The sequence below is a fragment of the Kogia breviceps genome, chromosome 1, assembly GCF_026419965.1.
Source record: "Kogia breviceps isolate mKogBre1 chromosome 1, mKogBre1 haplotype 1, whole genome shotgun sequence".
In the NCBI taxonomy this organism is placed as follows: domain Eukaryota; kingdom Metazoa; phylum Chordata; class Mammalia; order Artiodactyla; family Physeteridae; genus Kogia; species Kogia breviceps.
Window position 1 is genome coordinate 39,224,537 of NC_081310.1, and position 25,070 is coordinate 39,249,606.

Sequence of the window (25,070 nt, forward strand, 5' to 3'; positions counted from 1 at the left end):
TCTCTTGATCTTTAATTTTTTGTCATTTTAATTATACCTTGTCTTGCTCTTCATCTTGTTTGGGACTCTCTGTGCTTTGTGGACCTGAATGTCTGTTTCTTTTCTCAGGTTAGTGAAGTTTTCTGCTCTTATTTCTTCAAAAAGTCTCTGCCTCTTTCTTTCTCTCTTCTCCTCCCTTCTCTCTTCTCCCCAATAATGCAAGTGTTAGTATGCTTGCTGTTGTCCAAGAGGTCTCTTAAAGTATCCTCATTTTTAAATTCTTTTCTTTCTTCTGTTCAGTTCATGTGGTTTTCAGTACTCTGTCTTCCTGATCACTGATTTGTTCCTCTGTATCTTCTAATTGACTGTTGATTCCTTCTAGGCTATTTTTAAATTTCAGCCATTGTATTCTGCTCTGTTTGGTTCTTTTTTATATTTTGTAACTCTGTTGAAATTCTTACTGTGTTCATTCATTCTTCTCCCAAATTCATTGAACATTTTATATTCATTATCTTGAACACTTCATCAGATATATTGCTTATCTCCATTTCACTTCATTCTATTTCTAGGATTTTGCTGTGTTTCTTCATTTGGAATATATTCCTCTGTCTCATTATCCCAATTCTTTGTTCTTTACTTCTATGTGTTAGGTAGGCCAGTTATGTTTCCTGATCTTATAGAAGCGGCTTTATGTAGGAGACATTCTATGGGCCCCCTGGTCACCAGAACTATATGCTTTAGTGGTAGCCCTGATATAGGCTGAATACACACTTCTGTTGTGGTGGGGCTGACTACTGTGAGTGTGCTGGTCAGTGGGGCTGGCACCTCACCAAGTTGGCTGTGAGGCTGCTCTTTGGATGGTGGCTGTGGGCCCACTGAAGAGCAGGGTAGGCTTTCTGCTCAGTTGGCTGTGTGACCCAACGGGTATAGGGCTTCTGCAGCCCATTGGAGGACAGGGCTGGGTTTCTGAATAGCTATCTGCATGGATCAGGTGGGCTCTTTGCTGGTGCCAACCTGTTTCACAGTGGGGCCAAGTTAAACAACTTTAAACACAAAGTTAAAACAAATTTACACAAACTACCAAAGCTTCCCTAAGACAAATAGGTGACATGAATACCCCTATATCAATTAAAGAAATTGAATTTGTTATTTAAAAACCTTCTCACAAAGAAAACTTTAGACCAAGAGTATTTCATCAGTGAATTCTGTGATATATTTTTAAAATAAATGACACCACTTCTAAACTCTTTCAGAAAATTGAAGGGTGGGTGGGGACACTTCTCAATTTATTCTATGAAGCCAGCATTATGTGATACCACAACCAAGAATAAATAACACATTACAAGAATATAAAACTGCAGACCAATATCTCTTATAAACAAAGATTTAAAACTTATAAACAAAGTTTTAGTAAATCAGATCCAAAAATATATAAAAAGGAAAATACATCATGACCAAGTGGGATTTATCTTAGGAATGAAAGCATGATTTACAATAGAAAGTCAATCAACATAATTCACCTTATTAGAAAATAACAAAAGAAAAACTATATGATCACCTCAATAGGTGCATAAAAGCATTTGACAAAATCCAATATACACAACTGATTTTAAAAATCAGCAAATTAAGAATAAAAGAGAACTTTCTCAACTTAACAAGGAACCTTTATGAAAAACCTTAAGATAGTATTGTGTAATGGTAAACGACTATTTAGTCTGCTCAGATTTAATGTAAGTATTGCTGTTGTTGGTTAAACTTACCGTTTGGTATTTGTTTTCTATTAACACCATTTGTTCCTCTGTTTCTTTCTTCCCTTTCTTGCTTAAAATAAAGAACAAATTGAGAATGTTTATCCACACCACTTCTATTCAACATTGTACTGACAGTTCTAACAGGTGCAGTGAGTTAAGAAACAAATAAAAGGAATTGTATTGAAAAGGAAAGTGTCTTTATTCAAACATTATTAGATGTAGAAAAGCTTATGAAATCTATTTTTCAAAAAGCTATCAGGGCTAATAAGTGTGTTTACCAGATTACAGTATACATGATCAATGTATAAAATCAATTACATTTTTATATGAAATATAACAAGTTAATTTTGTATATGAAATATATAAACATATAAATGAACAGTCATAAATTGAAAATTTTAAAAATACTGTTTAAAATAGATTCAAAAATATTAAATACTTAGGGGCAAATCTGACAAAAGATGTGCAAATATATACACTTAAAAACTACATACATTATTGAGCGAAGTAAAAGACTTACAAGGGGAGATGTATCATGTTCATAGGTGGAAAAAACTCAATATTGTTAAAATGTCAATTCTTGAGAAATGCAGTACAACTTCAATTAAAATCCTAGCAGGCTTTTATAGAAATTGAGAAGTTGATTCTAAAAGTCATATGGCAATTCAGGGTAGAACAAAAAACTTATCTAGAAATAAATTCCACTAAAAATGTATGAGATCTTTGTTGGAATGCAGAATATTTTAAAAGTTTTAGATCCTTCCTAAACTTATCTATAGATCTGATACAATATTACTTTTTGAAATCAGAAAATGATTCTAAAATGTATATGATGGAGTAAAGGGCTGAGGGTTAGGAGGGAGTTGGGGCAAAGGATTTCTTCTACCATGTATCAAAATTTATTATAAAACTATAGTAATTAAGACATTATAAATTATTTATAGCTGCCTTTTTTCATTTACTTCCACATCTCACCAACCTTTAGTGTGTCCAATCATTATTATTTAAACTCTTTTAGCAGGGGTGAAGTGATATTTCATTTGGTTTTATTTATATATAATAATATAGCTGCACTAGCTTTCTTATGTTTCATGCTTATTTGATGTAAGTTTTTCTATTATTTTACTATCAACCTGTCTGTGACTTTATATTTCTTGTAAACTGCATATAGGGTCTTGCTTTTTCTCCAGTGTGACAATATCTGCCTTCACATTTTAATAGTTCGTTCACTTAAGTTTAATATAACTGTTGCTGAGGTTGGGGTTAAGTCTGCCATCTTGGCATTTGTTTTCTATTAATGCCTCTTGTTCTTTGTTCCTTTCTTTCTTGTCTTCTTCTGGATGAATCATGTATTTTCAGTATTTCTATGTTGTCTCCTATATTGATTTTTTTAATTCAAAATTATTTTTTAGTAGTTGCCCTTGACTTTACAATAATCATCTTTAATTTATCAGAATCTAAATTTAAATAAAATTTACTTCACAACAGTGTAAAAACCTTATAACTATACAACTCCATTTATACCCCACCCATCCTTTGTACTCTGGTCTCATATTTATTTCTAAATATGCTATAAATCCCAAAATACCTTGTTAATATTTTTGCTTTAAAAAGTCAATTGTGATAAAGATATATAGATATAAACTGATAGCAAAATAAGATTTTTGTATACCTTCCTGTGTCTGTACATCCAGTGTTCCTCCTGGTTTCATTTCCCTTCAACCTAAAGAATGTCTTTAAAATTTCTTGTATTGCAGGTTCTCTCAGCATTTGTCAGTATCAAAGTGTCTTTATTTTTTTGCCTTCATTTATGAAGGACATTTTCCACCGAATACAGAATTATAGGATGACAGGTGGTTTTTGTTGTTTTTCAATTGTTTTTCAAGCAATTTATAAAGACATCATTCCATTATCTTGTGGTTTTCATCATTTTTGGTAAGAAGTGAGTCATTATTCATGTCATTGTTCTCAAATATATAATGTGTCTTTTTACTTGTTGCTGCTTTAGAGTTTTCCTTTTATCTTTGGTTTTCAGCACTTTTATTATGTGCCTAAGTGTAATTTCCTTTGTATTTATCCTGTTTGAGGTTCAATTGAACTTCTTGGATTTCTGGGATTATGTCTTTCATTAATTTTTGGTGTTCTTGGACATTATTTCTTCAAATACTTCTTCAGCACCATTCTCTTTTTCCTCTTCTTCTTGGATTCAAAAAACATATATATGAGACCATTTAATGTAGTCCCACAGATCTCAGATGACCTGTTAATATTTTTTCAACTCTGCTTTTTTTCTTTGTATTTCAGTTTGGTTACATGCTATTAACCTCTCTTCAAATTCATTGCTCTTTTCCTCTACTTTTCTCAGTTTACTCTTAAATCCATCTAATAATTTCTTTATTCCTGGTAGCATATTTTTAATTTCTAGCATTTCCATTCTGTTTTTTTTTTTTATCATTTACATATCTTAGCTGTAATTCCCCATCTCTGCATTCTTTTTCCCATATTTCCACTAGATCTTCAGTGTTTTATCATAGCTATTTTCTTTTTTGCCATGCCTGGTATCTTAGCACTGAGAGGATTCCAGAGAACCCTTCATATTTCACAACTGAATCACCAGCTTTCCAAACCCTAGAAGAGCCATTTCTGCTCTATAGTCTAGCTGCCAGCTTTTTTTTTTTTTCTTAATCACTGAAGATTTCTCTTTCCTCTCTTATCAGCCCCTGGATTTTCTTGCCTTGGGAGATCTCTGTCTCTCTCTCCTGATTCCCTGACCCCAATTTAGCATGGAGACTGCTTTATACTTTCAGTAAAGGTCACACATATCTCAGAGGGAGAGTTTTTCTCAGCTCTCTTATCCTATTCCCTGTCTATGGTAGCTGAGCATCCAGAATGCTGATGGATTTCTCTCAACTTTGCTGCCTTGCTGCCTGCCCCCTCCCTGTCTTCAGGAGGTTACTGCTTTATATTTGGGAGAGACCCTGAATGCATCAGAGGGATTATTCAGCTTTCCTGCTTTGCCCCAAGACCTTGACTTACTATACCCAAGCACTAAGTGAAGATCTATAGGAAAGAGTTTTGGGTGGGTGAAATCTCATTCCATGGCTGGGGCTTATTGGAATTCCCATCTATCGTGTTTATGACAAATTCCCCTTCCCATCCCTCTGCCAAGAATAGTGAGAATAGCTGTGTCTTTTCTATAAAGGGCTTATCATTTTGTTTCTAATCTATTTCCCTTTTGAAAATTGTTTCACACTCATTTTTAGCAACAGAAGTTCTAGGCTTTAAATTGAATCTTCGTTTGGTAAAATGTCTTTTTACCCCAAATGGTGTTTTTTTTTAAATTATCATTTCAATTTCTGTCTACATCCTGTTTGAGTATAGACTAAATATTTGTACATTAAATAAATGTACAAATTTATTTAGGGAGACAAGATGTGCACAAAAGACTCCTGTTGATTGTCATGGACATAGAAGTTACATTTTAAGTAAAAATCTTTAAGAATTAGAAACAGTTGGGAAGGGGAGAGAGGGAGAAAGGGAGATCTTGACTCCCTAAATGAAATTACGCCCACTGAATTTCAAACGTAGCAGTCTGTGCATGGCCTTCCTCTCTAACAGTGTCCATAAAATGGTAGTATTGTTTTGTCTCAGATTTTAAGTTCTCTCTTTTCTTTAACCAAGGAAGTTTGAATTCCAAAAATAATGTTTGAAGTATCCTTATATTTTTTTTCCCTTGTTGGTTATTTATTTTAAATATAGCAGTGTGTACATGTCAATCCCAAACTCCCTAACTATCCCTCCCCTCTATGCTTCCCCCCTGGTAACCATAAGTTTGTTCTCTAAATCTGTGAGTCTGTTTCTGTTTTGTAAATAAGTTCATTTGTATCATTTTTTTCAGATTCTGCATATAAGCAATATCATATGATATTTTCTCTTTCTCTGACTTACTTCATTCAGTATGACAATCTCTAGGTCCATTCGTGTTGCTGCAAATGGCATTATTTCATTCTTTTTAATGGCTGAGTAATATTCCATTGTATGTATGTACTACATCTTCTTTATCCATTCCTCTGTCTATGTAAGTGTCCTTATATCTTGACCTTAGTAAACATCAGGGTCAAAGGGGCACTTCTGACCAGAGTGGATAAATACATAAGAAAAGAGAAGGTTGAAGCTCTTTGAGGATTTAAAAGGGAATTAAGAATAATTATTTCTACTGATAGAAAAAGTATATAAAATAATAAAATCACTGGAATCATTTATTTTTATGCTTGCGTGTAATATATTTTCATGTAATATATTTCTAGGTCTGAAGTATTAGTCAGAAATATAATAAAAATTAAATCTTAGTAGTTATGTTTTATTTTTAAATGTAGCAAATTAGAAGATGAGAACTGCTAACACTGTCCCTAGAATCAAAGACTGTCTAATTATTTACAATTTTGTCACAGGATAAAGGAAGAAGAAGCAGCATGGCAATCTGGACAGAAAATGAGGTTTATCTTGGATATGATTTGCTTAAATTTGTTAAAATAATAACTACTGAAAAACTGAAAGAACTTCTAAATATGTCATCAGCTGCTACTCTGACTATACACAATGTTGAGTATACAGGACACCCTTTGGAACTTGGCTTGTTATTAAATTACTGCATCACATGTAACATCATCAAAACTATTTACCTAGTGATATACAATGAAGACACAAAACAGTGGGTATTCCAAGACTTTGCATTAGATGTCACTATTGACACTTTTTTAATTCCAAATTTTATATATTCAGCAATGCCAGAATTAATACTATGGGACAAACATAGGATCTACTATTATTATCATAATTTCACAGATACTGGAGTTTTACAAACACCTACAGAATTTGGAAATCTATCAAGATTATCACATAACAGCACTATTCATGATGTTTTTATGGGTAAGGTATTCTCATTCTGCAAAAATTATTCTATATTTCATAATAGATATCTTGCTTATGAAGGTTTAATAATTTTAATGTATTAATATATGGTGCTTTTGATAAAGGTGCTGTTTTACCACTTTTAAAATTCTATTAATCTTTAAAATTCTATTAATGTTCAGTAGGATCTCACAAAGCAAAATGGCAAACTCAGATTCTTTTTTCAGAGGTTCATTTTGGCCAATCAGCAGATACATATGCAACTTACATATGCATTTTCAATGTATGTGTTGTTGTGTTCATTACCTAGGGCTCCCATAACAAAGTGCCACAAAATGGTACAAAATTAAAACATCAGAAATTTATTGTCTCAGTTCTAAAGGCTAGAAGTCCACATTCAAAGTGTTGGCAGGGCCATACTCCCTCTGAAAGCTAGGGAATCTTTCCTAGCTTCTAGTGACTTGCTGGCAAACTTTGTCATTCCTTGGCTTGCAGCTGCATCATTCCAATTGCTGCCTTTGTCATCACATAGAATTCTTGTGTCTTCACATGTCATCTTGTTATAAGGACACCAGGGCCAACCCTATTTCAGTATGACCTCATCTTAAATAATTATATCTATAATGACCCTATTTCCAAATATGGTTACATTCTGAAGTAGTATTTGGTGTTAGAAGTTTGACATATCTTTTTTCAGGGGACACAATTCAATTAATCTATAACAGGTGTTGTAGAGTTAAATAGATCTGTTTTCAAGTCCATGAACATGTCATTTAACATTTCCAAGCCTCAGTTTTCTAATCTAGAATATAGGACTGTCATGTTGATTAGATAAGGGATTGTATATAAAATGCTTAGAATAATATCTGGCAAGTGATAAACCTTCAATTAATAGTAGTTATTCTTCATGTTATTATTCCTGAGGCAGTGTACTAAACATTATAGGAAATGCAAAGAAATAGGAAGTTTAGGGACTTCCCTGGTGGCGTAGTGGTTAGGAATCTGCCTGCCAATGCTGGGAACACGGGTTCGTGCCCTGGTCCGGGAAGATCCCACATGCCATGGAGCAACTAAGCCCGTGCACCACAACTACTGGGCCTGCGCTCTAGAGCCTGTGAGCCACGACTACTGAGCCCGCATGCCACAACTACTGAAGCCCTCGCACCTAGAGCCCATGCTCCACAACAAGAGAAGCCACCGCAATGGGAAGCCTGCACACCACAATGAAGAGTAGCCCCCACTTGCCGCAACTAGAGAAAAGCCCATGCACAGCAACAAAGACCCAACGCAGCCAAAAATAAATAAAATAAATAAATTTATATTAAAAAAAGAAATAGGAAGTTTAATCCTCAGGGAATCTAGCTAGGAGATAAATTAACCATGAAATTTAAAGTAGATATCACTGTAATTTGTAATTAGTCTTTCTTGACCCCATGTCATTCTTCAACTCTCAACCATCCAGTTTTGCTGCTCCCCTTTACAACAAAACTCCAAGGAAGTATTGCCTGGTTTTACTTTTTCCTCTTTCCTCTTATTCTCTCTTGAATCCGCTCTAATCAAATTTTCTCAGAAACTGACCTTATCAAGAGTTTCAATGACTTCCACTTTGCTAATCCAGTGACCAAATTTCAGTCATCTTTCATGATCTGGCAACAGCATTTGAAATAATTCAACATGGCCTTTTTCTTGAAACACTTTTTTTTCACTGAATTTTAGAGTATCACTTTTTTGGTCTTCCTCCTACTTCACTAGCTATTCCTCCTTAGCCTCTTTTCCATTCTCATCTTCTTAATTCCTAAATGGAGAAATACCTCAGGGTTTGGTTCTCAGACATCTTCTGAACTCTATTTACATTCATTCTTTGCCCTCCAGGCATGATCCCTAGCCTGAACTCCAAACTACTATTTCCTACTACCTTCTTGATACCTTCACTTGGATGACTAGTGCGCATCTCAGACTAACATATCCAAAACTGAATCCTTGTTTCCCTCACCCACACTTCAACCTGCTTCTTCCCTAGTCCTCCCCTATCGAGTAAACAGCACTTCTTTTCTTCCAGCCACAAACCATGACCTCATCCTTGAATCCTCCCCTTTTACATCCCACAAACAAGCTATTATCAAACCCTGTTGGCTATATCTAAAAAATTTATCTAATATCTAACATTTTTTCACCATTCCCACTCCAGTTCAAGCCCCTACCCTCTCTAGCCCGTACATACAATAGTTTTTTAAGTGGTCTCTCATCTTTTATCCTTGCGTCTCCATCCCTAACCAGAGTCCACCTAGCAGCCAGAGTGAGCCTTTGAAAATATATGCAAAATCATATTATTCCTCTACTTAAAACCCTCATTTGGCTTCTTATATCACTCAGAATAAAATCTAAAACCTTTAGCATCACCTGAAAAACAATATGTGATCTGGCCCAGGACTCTGATGTCACCTCCTATCCCTCGACCCTTTGTTCGGTGTTACTTAGCCAGACTGTCCTTTTTGCTATTCCTTGAATATCTCCTGTTTCCCTGGATATCTACTGCCAAGAATATTCCTCACTTTGAAATCTACATAACTCTTATACTTAATTCAGGTTTAAGTCCAAATGTCACCTTATCAGAGAGCTCTTCCCTGACCCTGACCTAACTCCCCTGCTCTATCCCTTACACTTCTTTATTTTGGTCACAGCAATTATCATCACCTAACAAGTGATATGTGTACTTATTTGTTAGCTGAATCTTCCACTAAAAAAAAAGTTCTGCATGACTTTGTTATATTTGCTGCTTTAACCACAATACCTAGAACAGTATATAATAAGTACTTTTTGGAATAAATAATTGAAAAATATTCATTGAGCACCACTATTTGTGAGGCATTCTGCTAGGGGTTGGAGATATAGTGGTAATTTGAACACAATTCCCACCCTCCCAGAGTCTGCAAAATTACATAGGATAAAGACAAGTTAACATGCAAATAAAGCAACATGTTTAATTCTATGATAGAGACAATATGGGGTGCTATGGAAACACACAGATTGAGTACCTTACCCAAATTGGGAGACATGGAAGTAGGGAAGGCTACCTTGAGGTAGGGAAGTGGTATCTAAACTGAGATCTGCTGAATAAGCCGGGGTTGGACAGTGAAGACAATTGATGGGATTGGTGTGCCCAGTGACCCAGAGACAGAGATGACAGGATACTTTCCAGAACTTGAAAGAGGATAAACTGCTGAAACAGAGTTCTGCAGAGAGAAAAGGGTTGAGTCTCTTCTGGAGAAATAGAGTCCAGATTATTGAAGACTTCAAAAGTCTTATGAAGAAATTGGACCTTTTTCTAAGGCCTCTAAGGAGTTCTAAAGAGTTTTAAGCAAGAGAGAAGCAGGATATTTGTGTTTTTAAAAGACCATAGTGAAAAGAAGATAAGTTCAGAATGATAAATTTGGGATAGATTTTAGAGGACCCTAAAGTTTGAATATTGTACTGAAAGCCATTCAGAAATGCTGAAATTAAAAGTTTAAATAATTTATCAGTATATGAGATATGAAGTTAAATGTCCTCAGCCTTCACTATTTCCATTTCTCAGATAACCCACTATTAACAAGTTCCTGTGAATTTATCCAGACTTTTTAAAAAGAAAATTCAAAATATAACAGGTGAAATCAGACAAGATGACAGAGTAGAAGGACCTGAGCTCACCTACTCTCACAAGAACACCAGAATTACAACTATTTAAGGAACAACTATTGATGAAAAAGACCAGAACCTGCCAGAAAAATATCTACAACTACAGATATAAAGGAGGAACCACAATGAGACAGGTAGGAGGGACAGAGTCACAGTATACTCAAGCCCCATGTCTCTGGGCAGCCCACAAACAGGAGAGTAATTATAATTTCAGAGGTTCTCCCTAAGGAGTGAGCAGTCTGAACCCCACATTGTGTTCCCCAGCACCAGAGGATGACTCCCCAGAACATTTGGATTTGAAGGCCAGTGGGGCTTACTTTCAGGAGTCCTGGAGAGTTGTGGGAAATAGAGACTCAGAAAATGTCACATGCTCCAGGACCCAGAGCAGAAGTTGTAATTTGAAAGGATCCTGGGTCAGACCTACCTGCTGATCTTGGAGAATTTCCTGGAGAGGCAGGAGGAAAATGGAGCTCATGCTGGGGACACAGACACTGGCCACAGCCATTTTTGAGAGCTCTTTCTCCCACATGGACCCTGGTGCTGGCAAGCATCATTTTGGAATTCTCCCTCTAGTTTATTAGCTTCAGGACCCCACCCTGCCCCTGCCCAACAGCCTGTAGCCACCACTACTGGGATGCCTTGGGCCAAGCAACTAACTAGGTGGGGACACAGCCATGCCCACCAGCAGACAGGCTGCCTTAAGACCCCCAGAGCCCACAGCCACTTCTGGACACAGCCCTGCCCATCAGAAGGCCCAGGACCTGGACCCACACACCAGAGCTCAAGAACTAAACCTGGAGCCCCCAAGACCTTGTAGCCAGAGACACCAGGATGCAGCTCTACCACCGGTGAGCAGGCACCAGCCACCAGAAAGCCTGCTCTAGCCTTGGGGCCAGCCTCACCCACCAGTGGGCAGACACTAGCCACAGAACAACCACAGCCCACAACCTGGGGACCCAGTGGACCAGCACCAACCTTGTGACCAGCTGGAACCTGAACCTACACTCTGGACCCAACATCCAGCTGTGTCAGGAACTGGACCCACCCATCAGCAATCTGAAATCAGCTCTGGGGCCCCTGGGCCCTGCAGCCAGACCTGAGGACCCAGTTCTGCCCAATCGTAAGCTGGTACTAGCCCCAAGACCTGGGTTCACCCACCAGTGGACAGGCATCAATCCCAGGATCTCCTGGACCCTAACACCATCCACCAGTGAACAAGCACTAACACCAGGGACCCCTTGGGGTTCTGCAGCACACCACCTCATGATCCAGTTCCACCAACCAGTAGCTGGCAGCCTCCTTAAAAGTCAGAGCCTGGTAACCAACTGGACTGGGAGCCAACAAAGCCTACCAAGCCACCCACAGTAGTCAACCCACCACAACAGAAGGTCCTATGCAACCCACATAGGGAATGACCCTAGAGTATATAGCTCAGGTGATGAGAGGGGAGTGTGCTACAAGGATGCATAGGACATATCCTACAAAAGGCCACTTTTCCAAGGTCAGGAAACATAACCTACCAGATACAAAGAAATAAAAACAACATGTTAGGCAAAATGAAACAACAGAGGAACATGTTCCAAACAAAAGAACAAGATAAAACCCCAGAAAACTAAGTGAAGTGGAAATAGGAAATCTACCCAAGAAAGAGTTCAGGGTAATGATCATAAAGATGATCAAAGAACTGGGGAGAAGAATGGATGCACAGAGAGAGAAGTTAGAGATTTTTTAACAGAGTTGGAAAATATAAATAACAACCAGAGGTGAGGAATACAATAATGAAATGAAAAATACACTAGAAGGAACCAACATTAGACTAAATGATACAGAAGAATGGATCAGCAATCTGGAAGACATAGTAGTGGAAATCACTGACACTGAGAAGAAAAAAGAAGGAAAAGTAATGAGGACAGTTTAAGAAACTTCTGGGATAACATCAAGCATACTAACATTTGCATTATAGGGGTCCCAGAAAGAGAAGAGAGAGAGAAAGGGGCCAAGAACACATTTGAAGACATAATAGCTGAAAAGTTCCCTAACCTGGGAAAGAAAACAGACATCAAAGTCCAGGAAGCACAGAGAGTCCCAAATATGGTCAACTCAAAGAGAACCACAAGACACATTGTAATTAAGATGCCAAAACATAAAAGTAGAGAATATTAAAAACAATAAGGGAAAAGCAATAAGTTACATACACAGGAACTCCCATAAGGCTATCAGCTGCCTTTTCAGTAGAACCTCTGTAGGGCAGAAGGGAGTGGCATGATATATTTAAAGTAATAAAAAGGAAAAACCTACAAACAAAAATATTCTACCTGGCAAGGATTTCATTCAGATTTGATGGAGAAGTCAAAACTTATACAGATAAGCAAAAGCTAAAAGAGTTCTATACCACCAAACAAGCTTAAAATGGAATGTTGAAGGGATATCTCTAAGCAAAAAAGAAAATGCCACAACCAGAAATATGAAAATTATGAAAGGAAAAAGCTCATTAGTAAAGACAAATATACAAAAAAAATGTAGAAAATCAACCACATACACAGATAGTAGAAAGCTTAAAAGACAAAAGTAGTAAAATCATCTATATTCACAATAAGCAGTTATGGGATGCACAAAAAAATTAGATATAAAATATAGTGTCAAAAAGAGGAATCATGCAGGGAGGAGAGTACAAATGCAGGTTTGTTAAAATGTGTTTGAAATTCAGACATCAGCAACTTAAAACAATCACATGTATATATACATTGTTATAAGTAGACCTCATGGTAAACATAAACCAAAAATCTATAACAGATACACACACAGGAAAGAGAAAGGAATACAAACATAATACTAAAGATCATCATCAAATCACAGGAGAACAAAAGATGAAGAAAGGATCAAAATGTACTACACAATAACCACAAAACAATTAACAAAATGGCAATAAGAACATACATGTCAATAATTATTTTAAATGTGAATGGACTAAATTCTCCAATCAAAAGACATGGCTGAATGGATACAAAAACAAGACACATATATATCCTGCCTACAAGAGAGTCAATTCATATCTAAAGACACACAGACTGAAAGTGAAGAGATGGAAAAAGGTATTCCATGCAAATGAAACAAGAAGAAAGCTGGGGTAGCAATACTTATATTGGACAAAATAGACCTTAAGGCAACACTGTTACAAGAGACAAAAAATGATATTACATAATGATAAAGAATCAATCCAAGGAGAATATATAACTATTGTAAATATATATGCACCCAACATAGTAGAACCTAAGCATATAAACAAACTATTAATACACATAAAAGGAGAGACTGACAGTACCACAATGATAGTGGGGACTTTTGAACCCACGTACATTAAAGGACAGATTTTCCAGATGGAAAATTAATAAGGAAACATTGGCCTTAAATAACACATTAGATAGAATTAATAGATACATATATATATATATATATATATATATATATATATATATATAACTTTCCATCCAAAAGCAGCAGAATACACATTCTTTTCAAGTGCACATGGAACATTCTTCAAGACAGATCACATGCTAGGCCACAAAAGAAACCTCAGTTAATTTAAGAAAACTGAAATCATACCAAGCATCTTATCTGACCATAATACTATGAGACTAAAAATCAACTATAGGAAAAAATACAAACACATGGAGTCTAAAAAACATGCTACTAAAGAACCAATGATCACTGAAGAAATCAAAGAGAAAATCAAGAAATACATGCAGACAAGTGAAAACAAAATAACAACAATCCAAAATCTATGTGACACAGCAAAAACAGTTCTAAGAGGGAAGTTTGTAGTGATACAAGCCTACGTCAGGAAACAAGAAGTATCTCAAATAAAAAAACCTAACTTTACAGCTAAAAGAATTAGAGAAAGAAGGGAAAAAAACCAGTTAGTAGAAGGATACAAATCATAAAGAACAGAACAGAAATAAATGAAATAGAGATGAAGAAAACAATAGAAAACATAAAATTAAAAGGAGGATCTTTGAAAAGATAAACAAAATTGATAAACCATTATCCAGACTCATCAAGAAAAAAGGTAATGAGCTCAAATCAATAAAGTTAGAAATGAAAAAAGAAGCTACAAATGACACCACAGAAATACAAAGGAGAGAAGCAAGAAGAACTACAATCCTGCAGCCTGTGGAACAAAAATGACATTCACAGAAAGATAGACAAGATGAAAAGGCAGAAGGCGATACACCAGATGAAGGAACAAGATTAAACCACAGAAAAACAACTAAATGAAGTGGAGATAGGCAACCTTCCAGAAAAAGAATTCAGAATAATGATAGTGAAGATGATCCAGAGCCTTGGAAAAATAATGGAGGCAAAGATCGAGAAGATGCAAGAAATGTTCAACAAAGATCTAGAAGAATTAAAGAACAAACAAACAGAGAAGAACAATACAATAACTGAAATGAAAACTACAGAAGAAGGAATCAATAGCAGAATAACTGAGGGAGAAGAACATATAAGTGACCTGGAAAACACAATAGTGGAATTCACTGCTGTGGAACAGACTAAAGAAAAAAGAATGAAAAGAAATGAAGACGGCCTAAGACACCTCTGGGACAACATTAAATGCAACAACATTTGCATTATAGGGGTCCCAGAAGGAGAAGAGAGAGAGAAAGGACCTGAGAAAATATTTGAAGAGATTACAGTCAAAAACTTCCCGAACATGCGAAAGGAAATAGCCACCAAGGTACAGGAAGCACAGAGAGTCCCATACAGGATAAACCCAAGGAGCAACACACTGAGGCACATAGTAATCAAACTGACAAAAATTAAAGACAAAGAAAAATTATTGAAAGAAGCAAGGGAAAAACGACAAGTAACATAAAAGGGAACTCCCATAAGGTTAACAGCTGATTTCTCAGCAGAAACTCTACAAGCCAGAAGGGAGTGGCATGACATATTTATAGTGATGAAAGGGAAGAACCTACAACAAAGATTATGCTACCCAGCAAGGATCTCATTCAGCTTTGATGGAGAAATCAAAAACTTTACAGACAAGCAAAAGCTAAGAGAATTCAACTCCACCAAACCATCTCTACAACAAATGCTGAAAGAACTTCTCTAAGTGGGAAACACAAGAGAAGAAAAGGACCTACAAAAACAAACCCAAAACTATTAAGAAAATGATAATAGGAACATACATATCAATAATTACCTGAAATGTGAATGGATTAAGTGCTCCAACCAAAAGACACAGGCTTGCTGAATGGATACCAAAACAAGATCCATATATATGTTGTCCACAAGAGACCCACTTCAGACCTAGGGACACATACAGATGGAAAGTGAGGGAATGGAAAAAGATATTCCATGCAAATGGAAATCAAAACAAACCTGGAGTAGCAATACTCATATTAGAAAAAATAGACATTAAAATAAAGAATGTTACAAGAGACAATGGGGACATTACATAATGATCAAGGGATCAATCCAAGAAGAAGATATAACAATTATAAATATATATGCACCCAACATAGGAGCACCTCAATACATAAGGCAACTGCTAACAGTTATAAAAGGAAATCAACAGTAACACAGTAATAGTGGGGGACTTTAACACCTCACACCAATGGACAGATCATCCAAACAGAAAATTAATAAGGAAATACAAGCTTTAAGGACACGATAGACCAGATAGATTTAATTGATATTTATAGGACATTCCATCCAACACAGCAGATTACACTCTTTTGTCAAGTGCGCAAGGAACATCCTCCAGGATAAATCACATCTTGGGTCACAAATCAAGCCTCAGTAAATTTAAGAAAATTGAAAACATATCAAGCATCTTTTCTGACCACACGCTATGAGATTAGAAATCAATTACAGGGATAAAAACGTAAAAAACACAAACACATGAAGGCTAAACCATACATTCTTAAATAACCAAGAGATCACTGAAGAAATCAAAGAGGAAATCAAAAAATACCTAGAGACAAATGACAATGAAAACACAATGATCCAAAACCTATGGGATGTGGCAAAAGCAGTTCAAACAGGGAAGTTTATAGCTATACAAGCCTACCTCAAGAAACAAAAACATTCTCAAATAAACTATCTATCCTTACACCTAAAGGAACTAGAGAAAGAAGAATAAACAAAACCCAAAGTTAACAGAAAGAAAGAAATCTTAAAGGTCAAAGCAGAAATAAATGAAATAGAAAGGAAGAAAACAGTAGCAAAGATCAATAAAACTAAAAGCTGGTTCTTTGAGAAGATAAAATTGATAAACCATTAGCCAGACTCATCAAGAAAAAGAGGGAGAGGACTCAAATCAATAAAATTAGACATGAAAAAGGAGAAGTTACAACAGACAGCACAGAAATATGAAGCATCCTAAGAGACTACTACAAGCAACTCTATGCCAATAAAATGGACAACGTGGAAGAAATGGACAAATTCTTAGAAAGGTATAACCTTCCAAGACTGAACCAGGAAGAAAGAGAAAATATGAACAGACCAATCACAAGTAATGAAATTGAAACTGTGATTTAAAATCTTCCAACAAACAAAAGCCCAGGACCAGATGTCTTCACAGGTGAATTCTATCAAACATTTAGAGAAGAGCTAACACCCATCCTTCTCAAACTTTTCCAAAAAATTGCAGAGGAAGGAACACTCCCAAACTCATTCTATGAGGCCACCATCACCCTGATACCAAAACCAGACAAAGATACTACAAAAAAAGAAAATTACAGGCCAATATCACTGATGAATATAGATGCAAAAATCCTCAACAAAATACTAGCAAACAGAATCCAACAACACATTAAAAGGGTCATACACCATGATGAGGTGGGATTTATTCCAGGGATGCAAGGATTCTTCAATATTCGCAAATCAATCAATGTGATACACTATATTAACAAATTGAAGAAGAAAAACCATATGATCACCTCAATAGATGCAGAAAAACTTTTGACAAAATTCAACACCCATTTATGATAAAAAAAACTCTCCAGAAAGTGGGCGTAGAGGGAACCTACCTCAACATAATAAAGGCCATATATGACAAACCCACAGCCAACATTATTCGCAATGGTGAAAAATTGAAACCATTTCCTCTAAGATCAGGAAAAAGACAAGGATGTCCACTCTCACCACTATTATTCAACACAGTTTTGGAAGTCCTAACCACGGCAATCAGAGAAGAAGAAGAAATAAAAGGAATACAAATTGGAAAAGAAGTAAAACTGTCACTGTCTGCAGATGACATGATACTATACATGGAGAATCCTAAAGATGCCACCAGAAAACTACTAGAGCTAATCAATGAATTTGGTAAAGTTGCAGGATACAAAATTAATGCACAGAAACCTCTTGCATTCCTATCCACTAATGATGAAAAATGTGAAAGAGAAATTATGGAAACACTTCCATTTAACACTGCAACAAAAAGAATAAAATACCTAGGAAGAAATCTACCTAGGGAAACAAAAGACCTGTATGCAGAAAACTATAAGACACTGATGAAAGAAATTAAACATGATACCAACAGGTGGAGAGATATACCATGTTCTTGGATTGGAAGAATCAATATTGTGAAAATGTCTATTATACCCAAAGCAATCTACAGATTCAATACAATCCCTATCAGATTACCAATGGCATTTTTTACAAAACTAGAACAAAAAATCTTAAAATTTGTATGGAGACACAAAAGACCCCAAATAGCCAAAGTGGTCTTGAGGGAAAAACATGGAGCTGGAGGAATCAGACTCCCTGACTTAAGACTATTCTACAAAGCTACAGTAATCAAGACAATATGGTACTGGCACAAAAGCAAAACTATAGATCAATGGAACAGGATAGAAAGCCCAGAGATAAACCCATGTACCTATGGTCAGCTAATCTATGACAAAGGAGGAAAGGATATACAATGGAGAAAAGACAGTCTCTTCAGTAAGTGGTGCTTGGAAAACTGGACAGCTACATGTAAAAGAATGAAATTAGAACACTCCCTAACACCAAACACAAAAAAAAACTCAAAATGGATTACAGACCTAAATGTAAGACTGGACAGTATAAAACTCTTAGAGGAAAACATAGGAAGAACATTGTTTGACATAAATCACAGCAAGATCTTTTTTGATCCACCTCCTAGAATAATGGAAATAAAAACAAAAATAAACAAATTGGACCTAATGAAACTTAAAAGCTTCTGCACAGCAAAGGAAACCATAAACAAGATGAAAAGACAACCCTACAGAATGGGAGAAAATATTTGAAAACAAGGCCACAGACAAGGAATTAATCTCCAAAATATACAAAGAGTGCAAGCAGCTCAATTTCAAAAAAAAAAAAAACCATCATAAAATGGGCAGAAGATCTAAATAGACATTTCTCCAAAGAAGACATATATATGGTGAAAAAGCACATGAAAAATGCTCAACATTGCTAATTACTAGAGAAAGGCAAATCAAAACTACAATGAGGTATCACCACACACAGAATGGCCATCATCAAAAAGTCTACGAACAATAAAATCTGGAGAGGGTGTGGAGAACAGGGAACCTTACTACACTGCTGGTGGGAATGTAAATTGGTACAACCACTATGGAGAACAGTATGGAGGTTCCTTAAAAAACTAAAAATAGAATTACCATATGATCCAGCAATCCCACTCTTGGGCATATATCCAGAGAAAACCATAATTTGAGAAAGATACATGCACCCCAATGTTCATTGCAGCACTATTTACAATAGCCAAGACATGGAAGCAACATAAGTGTCCATCAACAGAGGAATGGGCAAAGAAGATGCAGTACATACATATAATGGACTATTACTCAGCCATAAAAAAATGAAATAATCCCATTTGCAGCAACATGGATGAACCTGGAGATTATCATACTAAGTGAAGTCAGAGAAAGACAAATATCATGATATCACTTTTATATGGACTCTTAAAAAGTGATACAAATTAACTTATTTATAAAACAGACTCACAGTCTTTGAAATCAAACTTATGGTTACCAAAGGGAAAAGGTGATGGGAGGGATAAATTAGGAGTTTAGGATTAACATATACACACTATTATATACAAAATAAATTGTCAATAAGGACCTTCTGTATAGCACATGGAACTCTACTCAATATTCTATAATTAGCTATATGGGAAAAGAATCTGAAAAAGAATGGAAGTATGTATATGTATAACTAAATCACTTTACTGCACACCTGAAACTAACACAGTATTGTAAATCAACTATACTCCAATATAAAATAAAAATTAAATTAAAGAAGCCACTGTGGAGAATATGTATATATGTACTTGTACACTTGTACAAGTATTCCTGTGACATAGATTATTAAATATAGAATTCTTGAGTCAGAGTTCTTAATATTTAAAAAGTTGATAAATCCTTAAAATTGTCAGTCTAAACTCACCCAAAAGTATTTGAAAAATGTATATTTTTATAAAATCTGTTTACTATTTACCCATAGTGTGGAAGAAAAATGTGTAATTCTCATTTTATTGCACATTTTATAACTAGATGTTTTATCTAGTTTTGTATGTTCATTGGTTGTATTTTCTCTGGATTGTCAATTCATACTGTTTAGCTATTTTGCACTGGATTGCTTATTTTCTTATTGATATATTTTTTACTTATAATGTATATTATCCATTTGTCTTTGACACATATTGCAAATATTTTCTGTTGTGTGTAATTTCTTGGTGCCTTTTTGCAGGGACTTTGACATTTACAATTTCAGTTTTTATGTAGTCAAATTTGTTAGTATTTTTACTTGTGAATTCTTCTGTAATGTCATAGTATGAAAGGTCTTTCCAATTATAAAGATATTACCACATATTTTATTTTTATAATTTAGCATTATAATTTTTATGTTTCAATCTTTAATTCATCTAGAATTATATTTGGTATAAGGAATCTAATTTTATTTTTTATTTCTATTTTTCCTGTGAAACCTGGCATTGCCTTCAAATCAGTCTTCTGTTAAACACCACTTACCTTACAGATTTGAAATGCCAATTTTATTATGCATTTAATCCTCATGTTAACTGAGTTCAGTTTCTAGGCTATCACCTTCCCTCATCTAACTCCACAAGATCTATATTGTTTTGATTACTATAGCTTTAATTGCCAACACACTATATAATTTACTTATCTTATGTTTATTGGCTGTCTTCCCTAAAGGAATAGCAGCTACAAAAGAAAATGATCTTTCAGTTTTTTTACTAATATGTCCCTCCCAAGTATCTGGAACAGTGTGTAGCTATAGTGGGCATTCAATAAATATTGATATTTATTGAATAGATGATTACATATTTCAATATCAGGTCTTCCCAACCAGGAATGTTATATCTCTTCATTAATTTTATTTTCTCTGATTAGTCTGTTAAAATCTTTCATCTCTTCTTCAGTCAAGTTTAGAAGTTTGTTTATTCCTAGGAAAGCAATCATTTTTTCTAATTTTCTAATTTATTGGCAAAGGCTTCCCATTTTAATGTTTAAATTTCTTATATATCTGTAATCATATTCTCTTATTTATAATATTGTTTATGTCCCACTCCTTGCTAGTTTGGCTTGCAAGGCATCTTTTTTTTTTTTTTAGAATTTTTTGTTTTTGTTTTCCTTTCCTTTGAAAAGAACTCTGATTTATCAAATCTACTTTCTTTTTTATTTAATTCCTTAATTTCTGCTTTTGTCATTAATGATGCTTCACTTCTGCTTTTTGTTTGTAATGTTGGTATTCTGTTGCCTGCTTCTTGAGTTAAATAATTAGTTCATTTATTTTCAGTTTTTGTTGTTTTCTAGGCATTTAAAACTATGGAAAGCATAATGCTATGAATTTTTCTCTGCATGGCTTTAGCTACGTCCCACAGAGTTTTATATGTAGTGTTCTTATTCTCATTATTTAAAAAATAATTCCTAATTTTCATCTTAACTTCATATTTAATCCAAAATTCATTAAATAATGTTTTTAATGAGCAGTGTGATAGGAAAATGGTAGTATGTTGACACTGTTATCTTATTAAAGTATTCTGATCCTAAAAAAAAAAAAAAATTGGTGTTTCTGATTTAAGAGCTTGATTAGAATATAATTTATGTAAAGTTGTGAAAATGTCACTTAATTATTCATATTCCAAATGTAAGTTGCAAATGCACGAAGAGCTCTGAACCTCCCTAACTCTTTGAATTCACCTTCCTCCTTTCAGCCAGTCCTTTCTAAGTGTTGTTTTTGAAAATTAAAGAAAGTAGGGGCTGTATGCAAAGAGTGACGTACCTGGAAAGGAAGTTATGAAACCAACTAGCCCAACTGTTCATTTTATACATATGGTTATAGAACCAAAGAGGTTAAGCGACTTATTGTCTACGAATCTCTATGACTTAGGCATAATACTCTATTAAGGGAAGAAAGTTAATTATTTTGTATAAAGTGAACCTGAAGAGGTGCTGTCTCCCTCCCACCACCATTTCTTCATCCCAGTTGCATTAGCCTACTATGGCTGCCATAGGAAAATACCACAGACTAAGTGGCTTAAACAATAGAAATTTATTTTCTCACAATTCTGGAGGCTAGAAGTCCAAGATCAAGGTGTCATCAAGGTTGGTTTCTGAGGAAGACTCTCTTGCTGGCTTGAAGACAGTGGCCACCTTCTCATTTTGTCCTCACATAGCCTTTCCTCTTTGTACATGCAGAGAGAGAAAGAGCTCTCTGGTGTATCTTCCTCCCCTGATAAAGACATCAGTCATGTTGGATTAGGGCCCCATCCTTTTGACCTCATTTAACCTTAATTACCTCCTTAAAGACTCTACCTCCAAATACAGTCACAATGAGAGTTAGGGCTTCAACATATGCATTTTGAGGCAACATAATTCAGTCCATAATACAATGCTTCCTAATAATACCATTCCTGTCATGCTCATCCTCATTATTATCTAATGCACTCATTCCAGCTCTTTCTTCTATGTTAATAATGTGATTATAAAAGTGATAGAGTGAATGTGAGGAGAAAGGTATGCAGAAAAAAAACGCTCTGCTACAAAGTGGGATAGAAGCTCTCAAACATCTTGTAATGTTATGGGTTTCTGCCTGAACACTCTAATTTTCTCAAAGTATATAAATAATCACTATGAAAGAAATTATTTTGGTTAATAGTGCACTTAAATAAAACAGCATGGATTTATGTCAACATAGAATGACACAAACTTTTCTCTCTTTTTTCCAGATTATTATGGAAATATCGTGGTAAAAATGGAAAATAATGTAATGTTTTATTTCAAGATTAATATTAAAGATACAGTAAAGCTGCATTTATGGACAAATAGCACAATAAAATCATTAATTTCCTTGAATACATCTGGTAAAATGTATCTCATACATGTTTTTGAAAATGGCACAATACATCCACAGGAATATCCCTTAAAACTGGAAGCACAAAGTATAGCTTTCAAAACAAAAGAAAAATGCCCCTATGTGGCATTTCATAATGATATTTTTCATGTTTTTTATCTTTTGGACAAGGGACAAAACCTGTCAGTTTGGGCTCAAATAGTCTATCCAGAAAATATTGGTCTGTATATTATTGTGGAATCATATGGCCCAAAAATATTGGAAGAGAAACATCAGGTTCACTATGAAATTGTCTCAGGATACTGCACTAAAACCATGGTAAGTTAATATTTTAAAATTCTTTCATTTGATTTTAATAAATGTAAAATTATAATATTAACATTTAAAAGAATGGACTTCCCTCCAAATTTAGCTTTGAAAATGTTGAGAAATATGTAAGTTTTTAATGAATAATGATATGGTAAGTCATTAATTCCTGAGCAACAATTTTTACTTTCAATATCCAGGGCCTCTTTGCCACTTAAAAACACATTCCTGTAGAACTCTTTGTCAATTATATTGTTCACTTCCTTTTTTTTATACAGTGGCTGCCAGGTCCTTCTTCCCGCTGAGGCTGCTTGTGGACAGGGCCAGGTCCTGACATTGTTGGCTGTACTGTCCAGGGAGTCCCAAGGCTGATGCCATCCTGCTGGTGGTGGGGCTGGGTCCCATGATGGCTGGCTGGTCGGGGGGGGGCTGTGGATGATGCCATCCACTTGTGGCTGGTAAGCCCCCAGAATAGGCTAGAGGGAGGACTCCAGAAGAGCACTTGCTAGCACCAATGTCCTTGTGGTAGAACCGGCTCCCCAAAATGGCTGCCACCAGAGTCTATGTTCCCAGAGGGAGTCCCAGTTGCCCCCTGCCCCTCCAGGAGTCTCTTCAAGTTCAGCAAATGGGTCTGACCCTAGTTCCTTTTAAATTGCTGCCTCTGTGCTAAGACTAGGAATGTGTGAGATTTTGTGCATGCCCTTTAAGAGCAGAATCACAATCCCTGCTGACCTTCAAAGCCAGCCATTCTGGGAACTCTTCTTCCTGGTGCAGAACCCTCGGCTGAGGAGCCCAATGTACGGACACACCCCTCTCCTTGGGGAGAACCTCTGCAATTGTGATTATCTTCCATTTTTTGGTTGCTGACCCAGGGATGTGGGTCTTGACTTTACTAAATTTCCATTCTTCTTACCCCTCTCATTGTGGTTCCTTCTTTGGTTGTGAAAAATCTTTTCTGCCAGTCTTCAGGTCATTATCATCAATAGTTGCTCTGTAAATATTTGTAATTTTGGTGTGCCTATAAAAGGAGGTGAGCTTAGCATCTTTCTACTCCACCATCTTGTCCACTCTCCCAAATTTGCATTTTTAAATAAACTATTGGCTCTATCATTTACTAGCTGATGACAATGAGCAAGATTTTAAATCTTTGATGTTGATGACAATGATGATGATGATAGTATTTACTTTACTTATGAGGATTAAATGAGTTAATATATGTAAAGGGCTTAGAAGAGCACCTGGCACATAATAAGCACTATATGTATGTGTTACTACTATGACTATCACCACTTCTGCTGTTTCTACTACTACTACCACCACCACAATATTTCATCATTTCTAAGGCACAGTTTTCTAGTTTTTTTTTTTAACATTTAACATCTTTGAAATTGGGATGAGTCTTACCTATGATAGCATCTTAGATTTGATGAACTATAGTGGTATTAGAATGTTATAATTATTGGCCACTATGGTGCTAAGCTTCATAAGTAATCATTAATTTCTGAAGAAAAAACTGAGTATGACACCCATAACAAAAGTGGATAACTAATTTTTTAAAGCTTTTAATGCTATTAGCTGGTTTCATAATGATATTTATACCAAAAGTTAGTTTTGAAATTTTGAAAATTATTTCTGAATATCTTAATTGACCTAAATTCTTTTTTTAATATTGAGGTATAATTGATATGTAACATTTTATTGGTTTCAGTTGTACAAGATAATGATTAATATTTGTATATTTTATAAAATGATTACCACATTAAGTCTAGTTAAGATCCATCACCACACATAATTACAAATTTTCTTGTGATGAGAATTTTAAGATCTACTATTTTAGCAAGTTTCAAATTGCAATATTATTCACTATAGTTACCATGCTGTACACTATATTCTCATGACATTTCTTTTTTAACTGCAAATTTGTACCTGTAACCACCTTTATCCATTTCACCCATCCCCCACTCCTGGCAATGATCAATCTGTATCTATGAGGTCATGGGGGTATTGGTTTTGGTTTTGATTCCACATATAAATGAGATCATATGATATTTGTCTTTCACTGTCTGACTTATTTCACTT

General features: G+C 35.3%; 1 protein-coding gene across 1 annotated transcript in view; it reads left to right on the top strand.

The window, feature by feature from the left end:
- Positions 1-25,070, top strand: part of CATSPERE (catsper channel auxiliary subunit epsilon) — a 229,026-nt gene that overhangs the window by 115,481 nt on the left and 88,475 nt on the right. The window contains exons 10-11 of the mRNA XM_067009900.1: positions 6,182-6,659; positions 22,561-23,003. Coding sequence (XP_066866001.1) covers positions 6,182-6,659; positions 22,561-23,003 — 921 coding nt within the window. The remainder of the gene's footprint in view (positions 1-6,181; positions 6,660-22,560; positions 23,004-25,070) is intronic.